This window comes from Xiphias gladius, chromosome 14 (genome assembly GCF_016859285.1).
Source record: "Xiphias gladius isolate SHS-SW01 ecotype Sanya breed wild chromosome 14, ASM1685928v1, whole genome shotgun sequence".
Classification (NCBI taxonomy): Eukaryota; Metazoa; Chordata; class Actinopteri; order Istiophoriformes; family Xiphiidae; genus Xiphias; species Xiphias gladius.
Window position 1 is genome coordinate 22,571,151 of NC_053413.1, and position 19,042 is coordinate 22,590,192.

Sequence of the window (19,042 nt, forward strand, 5' to 3'; positions counted from 1 at the left end):
CTTTTTTTTTTCCCCACTATTTCCTGTTCACACTCAATCTCTATTACTCTGTTTTTATCCCCTCTATCCACAGTTTCTCCCTCTGACCCTTTCAACTCTCTTCTTCTTCTTCCCCTCTCGCTCTGTTCATCCCTCTCTCTGCCGTACTCTCTGTTCTGACCCTCTGTTCCCTGCCTTCCCCTCTCCCACGAGTTAATGGCCTCGTTGTGCTCCTACAGCAGATGCCAATACGAGTGCGGAGAGAGGACAGAGAGCAGAGGGCTGGTAAAAGCAGACAGCGAGGCTCTGAACTCCCCGTGTGGAGGCTGATGCTCCAGCAAACAGCCAACAGTCGAGACGCTGCAATCACATAATGCACAGAGGATTTTGTAAAGTGAAGTATCCACTGAATAATCCCGGGTACTCTGACCTTACTGCCAGCGCTGTCAAATTGTGCTCCATTTTAGTGATGACGGAGACCGGGAGGGAGAGGACAGAGCACTCTGTGCCAACACACAACAATAATACGAAAATACCAAAGTCGAGTGGAAATCTATTCCCTGAAGTGTCCCGGAGAAATGTCAGAGCTTCAAAGCGTGCGGTTGATGATGATACATTTACTCTGCTACACTGTCACCATTATCAGCCTTTTCTAAAGTGAGATCCCACTTAGATTGTTATGTACAGTGTCTGCCCATTCGGTTTGGCAAATGTCATAATCATCCGCTGTAAAAAGACACGTTTTACCCTAAAACACAACGAGATATTTTAGGGTAAAATACAACTGGGAGTGCAACAGTAAAATATCCTTCATTAACACTATTGCTGTGAAAGTGAAAAGTGGCGGATTTGCTAAGGCACTGAGTCCATGTCTGCTGATGTGCCCTGTCGCTTTCTGAAGGGGCTTCGTGCATTATCAGTTATGAGCCGCTTTTATTGGGCACTTTACTGCTGCGGATTTTAAGAAGTTTACACTGACTGAAATGAGGACGCTTCAAGAATGTGCACATCGGTGTGACAGTCACCTGGAAAAATGATGTAAAAATGTAATCTATTATTATGATCGTATTCCTACCATGCATGGAGAAAGCATGGAGCGTCAATATTCTATATAACTGTCTAATTACATGTGGCGTATTAATAGAATCATCAAATCAGTTCACAATTGAGATGACTGCTTCCAGTACGATGATGGACGTAATTTCATAACTGATGTTGACTGTGTGTCTCCCATAAACCGTTTGTTTACTGTGACAGTGCCTGAGGTCTCAAAAAATGTGGCTGAGATTTATTTTTGTTCATTTGTTTTTTTTAATCTACTACCACTTTAAAACGTCGTGGAGTAGATACTTGTGGCTTTATTTACTCCTGTGAATCTAAAATCTGCGACCGGGGACGAGGCGGAGGGCTGTTGTGTCTCATTTCTTGACATGTCGTTCCCTGCAGACTCTCAGTGCTGTTAGCATGATCCAGGCTGCTGTGTTCACTGACACACCGCATCTGGAGACCATCAATCATCCTTACTTGCTCTACACTCACCGCATTCGTCCCCTGTTGCATTTAAAGACAAAAAAAAAAAAAACAGAAACACCCAAATGACCTACCTGATGGTGCTAAATAGCAAAAAACAAAAAAACCAACATTTTTTCCCCCCCTTTCAGTCTCCCTCCTTTATCCTCTCTGCAATCTTTCCGCCATCCTGACACATGTGGAGCTGACGGGAAGGGGCTTCCACTGATCTGCTCATCTTCGCCTGGCAACTAGCACTTTAATAATTCTCTCAGAGCAGAAGAAGGTATCTGATGCTTTTATGCCCACCACCACCCAGCAGTTTTCTCTCATTAATTTCACAGCACCCCAGCGAGTCTGAGGCTTGCAGAGCAGACAACACACTTACATCTTATTCTGTTGTTTTTTTTCTTTTTTCCCTTTTTAGGTGTGAGGTGAATTTGTCTGAGCTGTTTGTTTTACAACTAACGTTTCTTCCTCTATGTCCCAGAGCAAAATAAATGTATGATTATGTCTAACAAAACTCGTGAATGCCATTAAACACATTCAGTGCTAGATTAAATTCACTACACTGCTGCATATAGCTTTGACAATGAATCATCCTTCTTAATCCCTAAAATAGACAGTTGCCAGGTGACTTTACCTTTGATGAAAAGATCTAAAGTCCGACAAATTTTATGACAAATTTGGACATAATAAAAATACTATGTTCCTGATTTTCTACAGCCAGGGAAGGAGGAGATAATATTTTTACCATAGGAGAAAAAAAAAAGTGTGTATGATTTGTGATATCGTTTCTAGTTATTCTTTTAATTGAGTTCAACTGATTGCGCTCCAATGCCTCAAAAGTGAGTCAAAGTCAAAAGTAGTCTGGCTGCACTGATAGCTGTTTTACACAATTACCACCCACAGATAATTTGCCTGCCTCGGTCACACCCCTGCTAAAACTTCAAAGCAAATTTCTCTCCCGTTCCATCTGGAACAGCTGGGCAGATATTTCAAACTGATTATGTAACCTTGTCTCTCATTTTAGAAGACAAAGCCAGATTAGTCAACTAGAGCTGAGCAGTGAATCAAAGTGTACCACAAACGCTAAGCATAATTTCTGTTACATTTTAGCACATTAGCTGACGTGCTAATCCTCAGCAATTTACCACGAGATGAGCGGAACAGAACATGGATTCAACTCATTTTAGTATTTTTAGGTATCAATAGCGCAAGCTGTGTGCCAGTACTCAACAGTGACTTTTCAGTATTCAGTGTCCGCACTAAATTTTTCCTCATCGTCTTATTGTAGGAGAAGCTCTGAAACAACATTCAGACCATCAGGGGACACTTGATCTCCCCAGTGAAGACCCAGTTAAAGATTTTTTTTTTTTTTTAAATGGTTTCATGTTCCTTCCGCCATGATGGCCAACTACACACTACAAAAAAAATAAATAAAATTAAAAATAAAAAAAATACGGAGTCGTCAACCATGCTAGCAGCTCTGTTAGCTGTGCTTTGGGGTAAATGTGAATAGTAGCATGCTAACATGCTGTAAATGAACATGAACATGCAGATGTTTAGCAGGTATAATGTTTACCATGTTCACCATCTCAGTTTAGCTTGTAAACCCGCCCTATTTAGCTCCTGTTAAGAAAGTGAACAAATCAACCCCAAATAGTCAAAGTAACAGAACGTTACTGGGATAACTAATTGTAATGTAATAATTGAATTTCAAATTGTAATCCCTTACACTACTTATTACTCAAAAAAAGTAAACACATTACCCGTTGCTAAGCATCACATTACTGTCCAACACTGTTTGTCATAAACCAAAGTATTAGAAAATTCATATTTTGATGTGATGATGGCGCCAGACGAAGAGTCAGGGGATCACCAAAGTCATTACAATCCCTGTTCAGGGGGGGGACATGGATCTCTGTACCAAATTTCACGGCAATTCATCCAACAGTAGAGGAGATATTCCAGTCTGGACCCAAGCAGTGAACAACAGACTGACATTGTCGTTCCTAGAGCTAGAACTCTAGTGTGGCTAAAAATCTAAATCCACTGCCGATTTTATACAGCTGTGTCATATTAAAAAAAACCTGCATTAGTGTGTATCTACAGCTGACAACACTCACTGTTTGACCATTTTGATAGTTCAGTCTAAAAAAAAAAAAAAAAAATCCAAACTCCTACATGAACAAGATAGAAACCAATCATATGGAGAGCAAGTGTCAGACTCAAAGCTACCCAACTGCCCAAACGTCATGTATGCGCTATCCCACACAGGCCAGTCATGGGCCGGTAATGAGTCTGTGTTCTGGTGTCATGGAAACAGGCCACCTGTCATCCAGCAACCTTCCCACAAGCCACCTGTCACCTGTCAACAACCTGCACCGTTTCATTTTGGGGTGGGAGACGGAATCACAGACAGCGTGAATGGCAGGTTTGAATCTGAATTGTCTCTGAGAGAGACAAGGAAAAAGCGGCAACACCAATAACAAAAGGAATTTTAAAAAGCCTCCCCTGCTGCACCAAACCCAAACTGAATATGAAGTACCTCATACTGGTTAAATATTGGGAATATTTGATTTTTCATTTCCCATTTCCTTTCAATGTAAAACTCAATATTTGACATTGATTTTACCGCGTATCTTTGTCAATTGCACTGAACAATATGCATCCAATTCCCTTGAGTCTGAGTAAATCTTCAGTGTTGTATGTATTTTACTGCTGTTATTTCTGCGTTTGCCTTTGACAATAAAAGTGACATGAAAAGCAGCAGAATACTGAATGCGAACTGGAGCCTGACATGAGTTGCGTTTGGTTTTGGCCGCGCTGTCTGATAACCTGAGAGCGCAAACGATCACAGCTCCAGCTTCCTCTTAAGTTCAATTTACAACTTCTGCAGAGTCTCTAGACAGGCTAGCAGCTCTCTAAGGCTGTACTTAGGGCACAGTGTTGCTTTGAGGTAAATGCTAATGTCAACCCACTAACATGCTCAAAATGACAATGCCACCAAGTTGATGCTAAGCAGGTGTAATGGCTACCATGTTTACCATCTTAGCTTAGCTTAGCTTGTTCCCATGCTAATTAGCACTAAACACAAAGCAGAGCCGAGGCTGATGGAAATCTTGGTAGTTTTAGAGGTATTTGGTCATGAACCATGATATCAAAATTTTGCCCTGATGACCAGACCTACATCAACCTGATGGGGATGAATGTTTGTTCTAAAATTTCATGGCAATCCATCAAAGTGCTGGACCGACATTGTCATCTCTACAGCCATGACACTAGTGTGATTCACTGCTTCCAGCTTCACAAAAGTGAAGATTTCCTGCATTTCTCTCTCTTATATCGTGGTCTATTGAATATCTTGGGTTTGGTTTTGCAATTTCAAGACATCCCCTTGGGCTTTGGGAAAAGGTGATGGATATATATTTTTTTAATCATTCATTGATCACTGAAAAAGCTACTTAACAGATTAATACAAAAAATTGAGAATAACTGTTGCTTGCAGCTCCAATTCAGATCTCATACTCTATACGATGTTCACTTCAGCACTGTGAAACTGAGCTTCAAATGTCATTCATGCGACAGTTTTCTGCAGTTCATAGAACAATATCTTGATAAAAAGAAACCTAGACATCACGGTTTATAAGCCTATTAGCTCCACCTATCAAAGCTCTGACAAACAGCCCCGAGTAAAAGAATCCCATCATTATCCAAGACCCAGGCGAGACCTTAACTCACTTCACAGGAGTAAACAGCATTTGTTTAGCTGAAAGAGAAGAGTGAGATTTATGCATTATTCAAAAAGTGAGTATAAAGTGTCTTGGAAATGAAAGCCTCATGCAGGTTGAGACATTTATCTTAACCAATTTCAGTCAGCAGCATAAGGAATAGGCTTTACTACATAACACCTTACAGCTTTGCCCTCAAAGCATCAATCGTGGCAGTGTTTGTGCCATGTTTTACTCAGCTGTCATGGTTTTTTGTGTTTCAGTCTGCTCATTCATCCTTTTCATTCATTCATTCTAGTTGTTTGTGCATACGTGTCCTAACTCTGCTTCCATTTCAGACCCTGCCAGTCCCACTTGTAATCACCTGACCTGCTCCTCCGCCCCACTCACCTGTTCACCTGTTCCCCATTCCCTCATTAGCGCCCGTTTCCACTTGCTCTCTGCCAGATTGTCTCTGTGCCATGTGCCTTAGTTTTCCAGTGATCTGTTCTTTGCCTGCCTGTTTTGAACCTGATCATGTGTGTGACCTTGCCTATGTTTTTGACCTTCCCTGTGTTTTTTTGTTGGATTTTGCCTCAGCCTGATTTTTGTATCCTTGTTTTTTTTCTGAGTAAGGACTCTTTACCTTTACATCTGCAACCTGAGTCATGCTCTTGGGTCCCTTATCCGAGAACCGTTACCAGCCTTAGAAACAACATTGTCTCTGTGCACAAGAGCCATATACTATTTATGAAGATTTGTTTGGTAGAAAAGGCAGAATAACAAATTGTGGAAGGTCAGAAGAGGTGAGCAGGAGTCTGGATAGGTTTGGTATACAACGATCAGCCATCACATTAAAGCAGTGTAAGTGAGTCATTTTTATGACTCAGGAAAAAAAACAACAACAAAAACAGAGGGAGTAGAAAAACAGTCTGGGGTAAGACTCTCCAAGCTCTGCTATCCAACATGTTAATGGGATGCCTGTCCAAGACCAGGGGAGCAAAAACCAAGGATTAGTAAAACAGATGAGGACCAATTTAAGAGATTTCTCCAGGGACAGAGATAAAGACATAGACCTAAGATCCAGGATTACACACACAACTACTGATTATCATTGCTTTAAAGCTCAATAATCAATTAATCTCACTTGTACTGTTCAATAATTTAGAGCAGCCTCCTCTCTCTGGCAATACACCTTGAAGAGCTTCACAGTAGGGAGTAATCCCATGCAAAAGCCCAACAACCACGGTACTATTAAAATCTCCCCGACTGCTCAGGCTGCTCTTAAGCAACACCGGGTCCCCCGTCTTACAGTAAAGAAGATTTATGGTTGGCTCACAAAGAAATGCTTTACAACTTTAATATGCAAAACCTTCTCGCTCTGACAATGCAGCACAGCTCCTGGTTTTACAGGAGGCTTACGGCACATGCTGCCATGATTTCACATTTTCATGTTCATCACACCCCATTATGAGGACGGTGAGTGATGCTGCACACAAATCAGAAATCTGAAAGGTGTGACAGATGGAATAACGCAGTGATTATTCTTCCTTTAACACATAATTCAGTCAGTAATTTGAGACATTTACACAAGGCCAGATCTCCTTGTCCATTCATACACTTGGTCTGTCTGTACCCATTCATTCATTCATTCATTCATTCATTCATCTCTCTCTCAAATCTGAACACACAGACATGACACACATTTTTAAGTTCGGTGTGACTTTTTCATTTTTGCCGAGGATATCATTATCTCCAATGTCCATAAGTCATTGCCTGAAAATCATCATGTTTAAGTTTTCTTCAGTATCAAAGTAATCCAGTGACAGTTGTCTGCATATCCATGGGAACACTGCAAAAAAAAGGAACCGCTAATTCCTAATTCGGCATACTTTTAATAGCGCCAATTTACCAAAATGTAAACAAATATATAGGCAAAAAAACACAGGGCTCAAGTTGTGGCTAGATGCAGAGTATAACGTAGTAAGAATTGCATCAACATTACTGAGACTTGAAAGGCTCCAAATCTTTGGGAGCTGCCTTGACAATTTTACAAGCAAATTTTAATACTACTGCCAAGAGGTGATGCTTCCCTTTTCACAAAGCGTTGTACTACTATAATCTGAAGTGACTAGTTCACATCCAGTTTAGAGCTGAACATTTAACAGAATGTCACTGACAAGATGCATTATGGCTGACTCTGCACTGAGCCTCGTGGCTGCACTCATTCCTCCTTCTGAGGACACTGATAGGAGATCCGTCTTTGACCGTCTCGCACCAGTAAGCATTTTATGTCTTGGCCTACTGGGCAGATAATTTGATTGTGATTCCACAGTACAGTGAGCATAACGAAACAAAGTCTTTAGTCGGCCTAAACATCAGAGAAAAGCTCGTTTAAGCCAGAAGATGTTAGAGGATCTATGAGACATCAAGCCACATCAAGTTATCGGCTCTGTGGGGAAACTTGGAATTCTGCACCTGCTGCAGTTAAAATGTCAAACACCAGCCCGGGGAAAGAGGAAGAGGGAGAGAGAGAGTGGGAGGGCAATGGGTAAAAATTTACAGTGGTATACCCGTGAAACACTCTCATGCCTGACCACAGCGCTCCACGTTTCACGCGCTCTCAGGCTCTAACCTTCACGGCAAAACACCCAGCTCTTACACACACACACACACACACACACACACACACACACACGCACACACACTCTACTGGCTCAAAATCAAAGTCACATTAATTGCTTTTTCCCTGCAATGGTCTGGACAAAACAACACTTTCTGTGCATACGTACGGCCATCTGTAGACCAGATCAACGCATCAGACAGAAGGTATTTACAGACCATTAGTATCACCGGAAATTCAAATTACTTTTTACATACTGTTACATTTACACTTAACATAACACTGCAGATACTGGTACTCTCTCGTTGTTTGGAGACAGACGATTTATGACGTGTATTTTGCATTTTTTATCCTTGATACAACACTGTATCGATATTAGGGCTGCAGCTAGCAATTCTTTTCGTGCTCGAGTGGTCTGACAATTATTTTCACAAATGTTTAGTCTAAAAAAATGTCTGAAAAAAAATGTCTCACAATTTTCTCAAGGCCAACACGACCCCTTCAAATGTCTTGCTATGTCTGATTTTAACAGTCCAAAACCCAAAGATCGCGCTTCACAAAGACATAAAACAGAGAAAAGCAATTTTTCACATTTGAGAATCGCAGATTTTCGTTTAAAAAATGACCCCAGCAAATACTTGATTATCAAAATAGTTGCTGATTAATTTTGTTGTTCATCTCATCGAAAAATAGTTTTAGCTCTAACTGATGTGTTCTTCTAAACAAGCTTATGAACATTTTACTTTATATACAGGTAGGATGTCAGTGAAACCCATTTTTATTCAATTTATTGTCAATTATATTATTGTTCTTGTTGTGTCTACTGTTCCAAATGACCTACTTTTTATTCTACTGCATATTTTAGTACTCTTTTTTTCTCCTACCGAATGCTATTACTTTTTGCCGCCACAGTTATATAATTTCTCAATAGGGGCCACTGAAGTTTCACCTTATCATCTTATGCCTGAATGTGGACAATAAAGCCCTTTTATAAGGCAAAAGTCTTTATAAAAAGCATGAATATGCCAGAAACTGTCTTGGTGAAACAGAATCAGAAATAATCTTTATACACACTGACACACTGTGGAGCTCCGTGTTAGGAGGATGTTTAATCTCTTTTAGAGTGTTATTTTTCTGAAGCCAAAGACGAATTTAATCCAATAAGACGTATTAGATGGCTGGGTTGCTACATGTCTCATGATGCAGGTGTGTGTTTTGGGGGATTTCGCTCAGTGACGCTGTGAGCTAACCATCATGTCTACCAGCGTTACTGCCCAGCTGGCAGGATGACCGATTCATGTAAGTTCATGTAAGTTTTTTTTTTTTTTTTGGCATCCACTGCATAGGGGAGATTTTATTCAAAAAGCAAGGCAGCAAAAACATTCTTCTGTAAAATGAAGACTGACAAATATGTATCATTTTTGTGAAAAAATTGTTGGTGACATGAAAGTAATTTGCCATTCTCCAACCGCAGAACTTTTTTTTCTTTCTTTTGAACATTTATTTATTTTCACAGCAAATCAAATCAGGTATAAAATGTATGAAGAAAGGCAGAAAATAAAACCTTTGGCCACAGAAAGTTGTGTCAACATGATGATGCACAAAGCCAGATCCATAAAGAAATGGTTTTCTCTGTTTGATGTGGAAAACCTTGACTGGCTTATGCAGAGCCCTGACCTACATCCAACACCTTTTTTGTGATGAACTGGAACCACCACTGTGAGTCAGGCCGTAAGTTGGTTTATACATGATGTTGGGGGTTAATGGCAGCCTCACCGTAGTCAGCTTTTGAAGTACGGTTCAGAGCCGTATTGTACATGATCAGGCCGTATCGTGTTTTAATTATATTCTCCACAGTAACATTCTTTCATTTACATATGAAAGAATATTTACATTTACTTATGTAAAGTGACATTGAGCTACACAAATATGTACTTATACAGCAGAACGTGCAAATAACTTCTGAATAGGAGACCACCACTGTGAAAATGTTGTGGTAACATAACATCGTTACTCTTGCTTTTGCTTGCTGGGTGTTCGGTGTTTCCGCACAGGAGCAGGTGAGCGAGCCTTTCTTCATCTTGCTTAAGGTTGACTTTACTATCAACACTCTCAGCACTGGCAACACACGCAGCAACAAGGAGACGGCCTCTTGGGGGCAGGTGGCACAAGTTTGGAACACAATCTTGACATACCATACCATCACCATGCCATTTTGTTGTTAGCAAACTTGTTAGCAAACAGTTTCAGTAACGGAGCAACATTATCATTCATTTAGAGTCCTGCTTCTGGCTGCCTGATGAATGCAAGTCCAATATTCACTCTACCTCTTCTACCTCTGTTTTTGGTCTCTACCAACTCCTTAGGGAATAACAAGCTCTTTAGTTGCTAAATACTCCACTATGTTCACCAGCTGACCTCTAACTGAGACAAAAACGATGCTATGAGAGTGATGAGAGTGAACCAAAACAGTCCAACAGCTAAACAATGAGCTGAAACTCACTATACGGCGCCGTAAAGCCGAGAGGAGCTGCTCATTCACCTGAAAAAATTCTGTAGGTTCACCAATTTGAGCAACACCTTTCACATTGTTTTCACACTGTCATTTGATGCACTTTTATTATAAAAATATCAATCATAGCTGCTCTAAGGTCACCATATGGTATTGTATCAGCTAATGTAGCCCTGATGTGTAGTTACACTTTTGAGGAAGCAAATGTCAGTGAAGCAGTGGGCTCCTTAAGGCACATCTATAAACCCCCCTTAATCGCCCAACATCAGCACCCAACCTCTGATGCTCGTGTGACTGAACAGGGTCAAATCTCTGGTGGAAATCCTCCCTAGATGAGTGGCAAGGACACAACCTTTGTGTTGTATTAGAGGTGTAATGTTCAGGTGTCAACATACTTTTGGCCAGTCGAGTGTTACTATTGCCAGTAAATAAGGAAAGTAAGTAAGTTAAAAAAAAAAAAAAAAGGACCAAAGACCCTGGTTTATAAATGATTTGCAATATAGTTTTTATAGCTACTGAGTGATGAATCTCAAGCTGTTTTTTTTTTTGTTTGTTTTTAAAGGTACATACAGACAAACCCCCCCAGTCCAACACAGACGAAAGATAAAAGGGTCTTTGCCTTTTTGACAAGCCAAATGGAAATCCAGTGACCAACCTAACGTCCCTCCCCCCGCTAATGGTTTTAACATCCTCCGGGAACCATTACGTCATTAGGATATAAATTGCAAATGGGCTTTGAGGAAGAGTGCTCTTCGCCCTCAGCTGTCAATTTGCTTCTCTCCCGCCGACAAATGCCTCACTTCGGGGTCACAAGAACACAGAAAATGACGAGTCGCTGATCCGGTCTTCCGTTGGGAGCGCATACTGTGATGACTTTCTTGTTGTTGTGAATTAACCAGTTTTGACCCGTTGAACAGCCCAGAACGCCGGGTTATTTGTGTTTCAGGGTTTCCAGTGGCTTCATTTAATAAGATAATTTCACAGCAATTACAAGCGTTCAGCGCAGAAATGTAATGTCATTACACGCTTGCTCAGTGACAAACTCTTAGTTTTGATGGAGAGCAACGCACTCGGTGCTTATTTTTAGGGCCGTATACAGTGGGAATCACGGCTCCATGTGGAGAGAAACATAAAGAATACTCCTACTCTCTTTTCTCTTTAAACGGCTCGTTGTGATAAGCATGAAATCACAGTTACGTGGTAATGCTGCAAACACTGTTTCAATCTCTTACATGAGCCCACAGCAATGTTCCAACTATCTGCAGTTTCTTCTCTTGACATCCAATACACAAAGCAATTACAGATACAGTCACGTACTGCGCACCCTGTAAACAAGCCTGTGCACAGGTGGGGAGTCCTTTGACATTGAAGCCAGTGTCTGCTCTCAATCATATTGGGATTGGGATCGCAGATTGGATCAGTGACCGTTGCTTTCTGCCAAATTCCCTCCCTTCGAGTAAGAATATTTCAGGTTCAGGCAGCCATTTTCATCTGCTTTGTCTGGAATATCAAATATTTCAAACCTGCAGTGGAACCATTTTTCTTGATCGGAAAAGCACAATGAAGTGAGGAGGCAACAGTGAGAAGAGAGAATCCCATGTCTCTGAAGTGAAACCGGGTTTATGTATTAAGCACAACTGATTTTCTCTTCAAAGATCTGACCGAAATTGACAGTGTATAAGCACAATGCCCTCGGCAAATGAGGCTACGGTTGTTCTCCTTGTTAAAGCAAACAGATGACTGAGACACCGAAACAACTGAGAAGAGATGTGTGGGAGCAGTTTAGACTCAAGACTGTACACAAAAAAGTCATGAATAAAAGCAAGGCTCTTTGCTGCCTTTTTAAAAATGCAACTGCCTTACATTAACCTTTACTTGTTAATCAAATGAGGCAGTGGGGCCCTTTAGGGCTGTCAAAGAGTATTTTAAATTCAATTATATAATCAAATTGTATAAAAAACAGACATTTGACTGTGAAAATTAATATTCGATTGTGGGGGTGGCAATACTACCGCCGCTGTCAGCAATCTAAAAAGCTCTGTTTGGAAACACTTTGGATTTTGTGGAACATCGAGGTAAAGTTTTATGCAGGCTGGGGCTTTACTGACCATCCAGCGGCTAGTTTAGCCTCAGCAACTGCACACAGCTCTCCATAAAGTCCTGAACTCAGCTGCGGGGTTCACACCCCCTCCAACTCCGAACGAAGTAAGCCAGGTAAGAACACGCAGGACGTGAATAAGACAACTCTGGAATTAACAGGAGTCACATTTCTCCCCGTTTGGTAGATGCTAACTGCCTCCCCCCTCCGTTAGCCCCTTTTAACCTAGCTAGCAGATGTAGGATCAGTCCAGAGACCAAGCTGATGGTAACCTACCAAAGTCACGGTAAGACAGCGAACAAGCCGACCCCCAAATGTCAAAGTAACACAGCATTACTGGGATTACTAACTGTGATGTAATTACTTTATTTCAAATTGTAATCCCTAAAACGTGAAGTAATCACATTACTGTAACATGTTACTAAGGAATGCAGTACTGCCCAGTTGCACAAGAAGTGACGAATCAAAGCAAAAATGATCCGAACAAAATAAAACTTCAACGATGAAAACGGTCTCCTATACTCCTATGACCAGCATCTCCGTCTACATCAAGCTGGACTTGCCAGCATTAGATGATGTAGATTCCCATCTGTGTCCCTTCAGTTGTACGACCACAGTTCACTTTTCCGTGCCCTTCAACATTATTCATCAACATTACGACGCACGGTTTCTGGGTTACTTCTCGTGGCAATTTTGAGCCACCAATGAACAAAAACTGTCACATCATTACGCATGACCGGAAAACTAAATTTGCTCTGTGTTTACGTGTGGAGTTAAACTTTGGTTGGTTCTAACATGAACCAACCATTATGACATTGCTGAAATCTGAGTTTTGAGCGTCGCATTGTGATCATCCAACTTTTATAACCCTGCACTCTAGAATTAGGAGCAACGCCAACCGATGCTCACTCTTTGAATCCATTTTGCCTCAACTGCAGCTAGCCACAACCGACGGCAGCCACTGCACGACCTGCAAAATGTCCCCATGTCCCCAAGTCTCCAGCATCACTAACAGTAGCTCTCATGTGAAAATGAGTTCTGCGGCGTGGAAAAAGAAACTAAATCAAACCCAAACTTTCAAACTTTTCAAACCTGGAGCTCTTTCACAGACAATGAACGGAAGACTGAATTGCACTTTCGTTTTAACCGGAGAAAACACTCCCTCATCCCCACAAAATCCCTATGGGTGCTTCCCACTTCTGCCTTCTCCAGCTCATTCTGTATGGAGCAGCCTCAGGCGTTTCTGAACTGACAACATCACAAAAAAAAAATGACCTGCAACACATGACTTTGCTAAAGAGCTCTTCACATTCACAAATATTGAACAGAATCTCTTAGACTGCGATTATAACAGACAGTAGCTGTTTAAATAAATGGTGTTTCATTTTAAACCCAAGCTATTTTAAGATGAGTAAGCGCTGACTGCAAGGGGTTCGTACAGTCATATGAGGTGGACGACTGGAGACTATGAAGAATGATTACACAGCCGTGACATTCACACTAATAAAAACAGATTAAAATAAAATTCACCGCATATTCTGAGGCCCAAGAGAGTGGAGCGTCTGCTATTTAGTTAATCTACGATTAGATGGACTTACCCCTAATCAGAAATTGTCGAAGAAATATCAATTTTTTGTTCCTGCGTCTGACTGATCCATTTAAGGATAACATCTGTGTTTTTGTTTGTTGTGTGTCAGTTTTCTAGGTTGACTTCCAGTTTGTTTCCACTGATTCTGGTCCAGCATGAAAAATAATTTCCACAGACTATTACTCAAATTAGAAGATCAGCATTTAGTCACAGTTCCTTTCTTTTATCCTTATTTCATTGTAAGAGTTGCACAACCACAAAAGGAAACTGTCAGAAAACAACATGACCTTTACTGGTTTTGCCTTCACATCCGTGTCTTGTTATTTCTTGTGGCGCAACAGGAGTTCACTTGGAGCCAGATTTGACACCATTAAAAGAAATATACATAACAACTACTGTTTGAAATGTACACTGGAGAATAAAGAAGTAAATCAGCTATGACTAAAGGGCACCTGTGTTGTCTTGAAATTAAAGGTCACCTGTGGAGTTTATGACCATGAGTTGTGCTTTTGAGTAATGTTTTGGATTAGTAGGTACCCATACTGTTTTATCTCCTGCACAAATATGAACATAACGATGTGCGGTGCAGGACAAGCATAAGCACAAGGGTGAAATGACAAACATTTCTGCCGACTACAGCTGCAAATATACAGTGTAATGTGTCGGGGATGTTAGGTGTAAAGTTTGTCTATAAAGTAAAAGGGGTGCAACAGCTACATGTTGTCAATGTCTTGTTATTTAGATGGCTTTGTTTGCAGGACACGGGTTTATTTTGAAACCGATGTGACACCATTAACTTTAGTAAATGCAAATACGAAAATGTTCATCTAATTTTATGCTGTATGATTTACAGAACAATTGGGGGAAATGTAGTGAATGAGCTTCAACTACAGTCAATCACACTTGTATTCTCCTGAAATTAAAGTTCACCTAAGTTGATTGGGAAGGTCGTTACTATTTTTTTCAGGTTTTCAGGGCCTTTAAGGTTTAAGAATACGAAAAAATAAATAAATAAATCAGGACGGAAAGAAAATTACCTGTTCGTTTTCAATGAAAATTTCAAAAAAAGGTTAAAGCAGTTAAAGAATCCTGATTCTGTGCAATGGAAAAGAACATACTGCAGGAATGAAGAGGCACACAAAGGGATAAATAAAATGCCCACTCTAACCTGGAATATCAAAAACAGAGAAAAGGTGAAAACCCTCACACACACCGCACACACACACATCCACCTCCACCTAAACACCAACCCAAGTACATACACATGCTATGAGGGAGCAGCTGGCTGGGAAGTTTAGACCCAGGTCACGCAGGCCCAGGTGGCAGCGCTGTAAAGTGACAGTGTGATTTAAGTCCTGTGTCATTGTACGGTCTGTTATCTACCGCCGCTAACAGGGCCACGCCAATGGGGTCCGACAGCCAACGACTGCAGCTCAGGAGGTAGGGCTGATAACAGAGAGGTTCAGCACGTGCAGCTTCCAGCTGCGGTGTGCAATTACATGAATCCTATGTTTAAGCGCCTGTCAAATTCATTTACATCCTGGGCTGTAGTCAGACTTTTTATTGTCTTGGCTTCTGTTATTGATTCAACTTTTTTCAGTTTTTTTTTCTTTCGGATGATATTTTTACTTTTTCTGGGTAGCTCACCGAAGAGAGACAGAGACAACAAGGGACAAATGTCCCTGGCTGAATTTGAATCCAGGACGTCACAGCGACGTTTGCACCTCAGACAGCTGAGGCATCAAGACACGCCTTCGTCTTTGTTTGAAAATACATAAACAGGGATTTTTTTCCTTTCCTGTTTTCGGTCATTTGGATGTGAAAAAGCTTAGAACAGAGCCCGTGCAAATTCATCCACATCTCTGTACGCCATCAAAGAAACTCCTTAAGCATCACTGTTATTTACAAGACCTACTTATTCCCAGTTTGACAATACACATATAAGTTTTCAAGGTATGCTTTTTGGAATCAATGTACTTTACTGTGAAAATTATGTAAAAATTTTCCCAAGATGCGTCAGTTACACCGCGACTTTGGGGTAACAGTTAGCGAAGAGAAACTACCATCCATTTAAATTTTCTTGAAGCTGTGAGCGGCTCCTCGATTTCCTTTGAGGACTACATTGTGGAAAAATAGTCAGTGATTGTGTCCCTATTCCATTTTACATGCCAATTTTAAGCCGTTTTTGAATTGGTTTATTCAGTGAAACAGTGGAAAAATTTAGAACACCAAAAAGAAGTCAGGATGCATTATATAAAATGTGTGGTTTTTCATTGTGAGACAGCTACTGAAAAATCTTGGAAAATAGCTTCTTCTTGGTCTCGGTCAGTTAGCTATTCTTGGTCTTGAAAGCATCTGTGGTCCCGGTCTTGACTTGGTCTTTACCCCTTTTTTCTGTAGCCTCCGTTTAGATCATCATAACTCCTCCACCTCTGAGTCTCCTCAAGTTTAATTTCCACATCTCTGTGCAGAAATGACCAAGCTCCCTGACAGACCCTTTACATTTGGTTTTAAATTACTGGCTGAGAGACGGAGACTCGGTCGACTGGCGAGTCTGTCAGCCGGCGCTGTGTTTCGCCTGATCTGCGATTGGAGGCTCAGGCGCCACGTCCTGCAGGCAGTTCACGGCAACCTGGATAATTAGAGTTGTGCTATTGATCACTGCTCCATCTCCGCCAAGCTGATGATTACGCCCTGCACAATGCACCAAGCACTGACAGTAAACCACTGAAATAACACACAAGTGTGGGGGTAAGGGCAAATGAGCTGCTCCAGTAAGAGTGTTTTGGGTGTTATGATGTTGTGAACATTAATAAATGTATTTTGCATGGGTTTATTAAAGAAAACAAACCTTTATTTTTTGATTTTTGAGTGTGTTATATTGCTGTGGACTTCAAGACTACTTGGACTACTTTGCATGACTAAGTGAATGACATAAAAAGCTGTATTTTTATTTCTGGAGTAACACCATGCACTATAAGCTCACCATAATGATAACTGTCTGATTAGTATATTATGAAAATATACTGTGCTACTGCTGTCTTTCAGGCTAATGTAAAGGCTGCAACTAGGTTTCAGACAAACACAAACAGTTATGGACAGGCAGAGACACAGAAAAATAGACAACCCTCTCAGCGCTCATCGCACATTCATTAGATGCAGTTCGTTGTTATACCCTGAGTTTTGGTCCCTGTTGCCAATCAGTAATGATTGAAGCTCTGCATCACCCCCATAAGCATTATGTCCTGTAATGACATTCTTCTCCCTGAGCATCCCTCCCTAATCCCACGTCTCTATCTGGGCTTCGTGGACCTTCGGAAAAGCTGAGCCAGGCTGAACATGGACACTCTACATGAAATTCAGTGTTAACCCTGCCATCCTGAATAAGAGCGAGACAATGGAGCTCAGTTGGAATAGATGCTGTGCCTATTAACATGTTAATCCTCTTAAGAAGTTAAAAGAGGTCTTGATGACATGTGGGAGAGACAGGAGTGTGGAGCTCTATGGAAATGACCGTAGGCTAGTCTGAGAAATGAGGTTCATACTAAACAATAGTGGGCCCGGAGCCTGGTTGTCACAGTCATTAACCTGTGATTCTCTTTGGGGAATTTATAGAGAAAGGAATAACCAGGTGGGTCTGTCTTTAAAATAACTGAGTGCAACTGTGCCGTATATTGTGCCAAATATCTCCAACAAACAATCATAAATTTCAAAGAAACAATCCTCTGCAGACTTTCCAGGTCATCCTGTACTCATCTGCAGCTTGAGCAATTTCACCATTTCTGCAAATTCAGAATGTGCCAAGACACTGTCAGAGAAGTTGAGACCAGCTTCTACAAGAGTGTTTAGAAAGACTGCCAGAATCATACTACCTCATTAACCGGATTCTCCCCAGACCAGCATTTGGCTGATGTCTATAAGCCAGGCAACGCATGCTTTTGAGGCTCCCCATGAAAAGTTTCGTTCTAGAAAACTGTCTCCAGTGCCGTGCTGATCCTCTTCAAAAGGGAAAGCTATGCAGCTCACTTTGATAACGCCTCACGAAAGGGAGAAGGAGAGACAAGGAAAGCACAGAGCACTGAGCGGACCATCAGCATCAATGAGATCAATATTATAGCAGCGAAGAGAACAGTGAATGTCAAAGTGCTGAGTGGTAAATTTGTCAGAGTGATACATCGGAGGTCTGGTCGGGGGAATGTAGAGATGCGGTGCCAAAAACAGGAGCAACAAAAACAGAAGACTGAGCCCCGACTCACCTGTCTTTTCCCGTCTCCTTCTTGAAGACCATGTCGCAGTAGTTCATCCTGTCCTCTGTGGTGACGTAGATGCGTGCATGAGGGTAGTTCTCCGCAGCCTGTCGCAGCATGTTGTACACGATGCCCTTCCCATCCTTCCTCATGTTTCGCAGCGGCCCCCACACGACATAGATGGTGTCGTTGCCCTGCCCAAAGAAGTACTGGGGCTTCTGCAGCAGCAGGGGGACGCTGGTGTGGGAGACGACCCTCAGCGTGGTTCGTCGGCCCACGTCACGCTCAAATCCCCGAGTTGGTGCATTGTTCATCCGCCAGATGCAGGGAGAACGATCGATCTGTGGGCCGGCAGCCTGCCCCAACATCTGGCCCGAGCTGGACACAATGCTGCAGAGCTCACAGTGCAGCTTCAGGGGCTGGAGGAGAGGAAGCCAGTCAGTTACAATACTATAGGTCTTTATCAGTCCCTGTACGCGAGTCTTTTTATTTCCTTTTATTTTATTTTCACTCTGCGCCGTAATGGTTAGAGGTCAGGGCCAGGAACAACAGCAGCGACCCAGGGTCACGAGTCAAAGTCAGGTCTCGAGGCTACAGCTGTGGTTAAAAAGAGACAATAAGTAATTTTTTAACCTTTATCAACTTCTATGGGTAACCAAGGGAACATCAGCAGGTCTGTGGTACAGCTCACACAACAGAGGCGTAGAAAAAATACATAATTAGAGCAGAGACTTGAGGAAGGAAATATATCAGTGTAAAATACTACAGTTGTT

The 19,042-nt window shown here is 41.5% G+C and overlaps 1 protein-coding gene across 1 annotated transcript in view; it reads right to left on the bottom strand.

The window, feature by feature from the left end:
• Positions 1-19,042, bottom strand: part of st6galnac3 (ST6 (alpha-N-acetyl-neuraminyl-2,3-beta-galactosyl-1,3)-N-acetylgalactosaminide alpha-2,6-sialyltransferase 3) — a 67,119-nt gene that overhangs the window by 16,160 nt on the left and 31,917 nt on the right. The window contains exon 3 of the mRNA XM_040143986.1: positions 18,279-18,688. Within this exon, the coding sequence (XP_039999920.1) occupies positions 18,279-18,688 (410 nt within the window). The remainder of the gene's footprint in view (positions 1-18,278; positions 18,689-19,042) is intronic.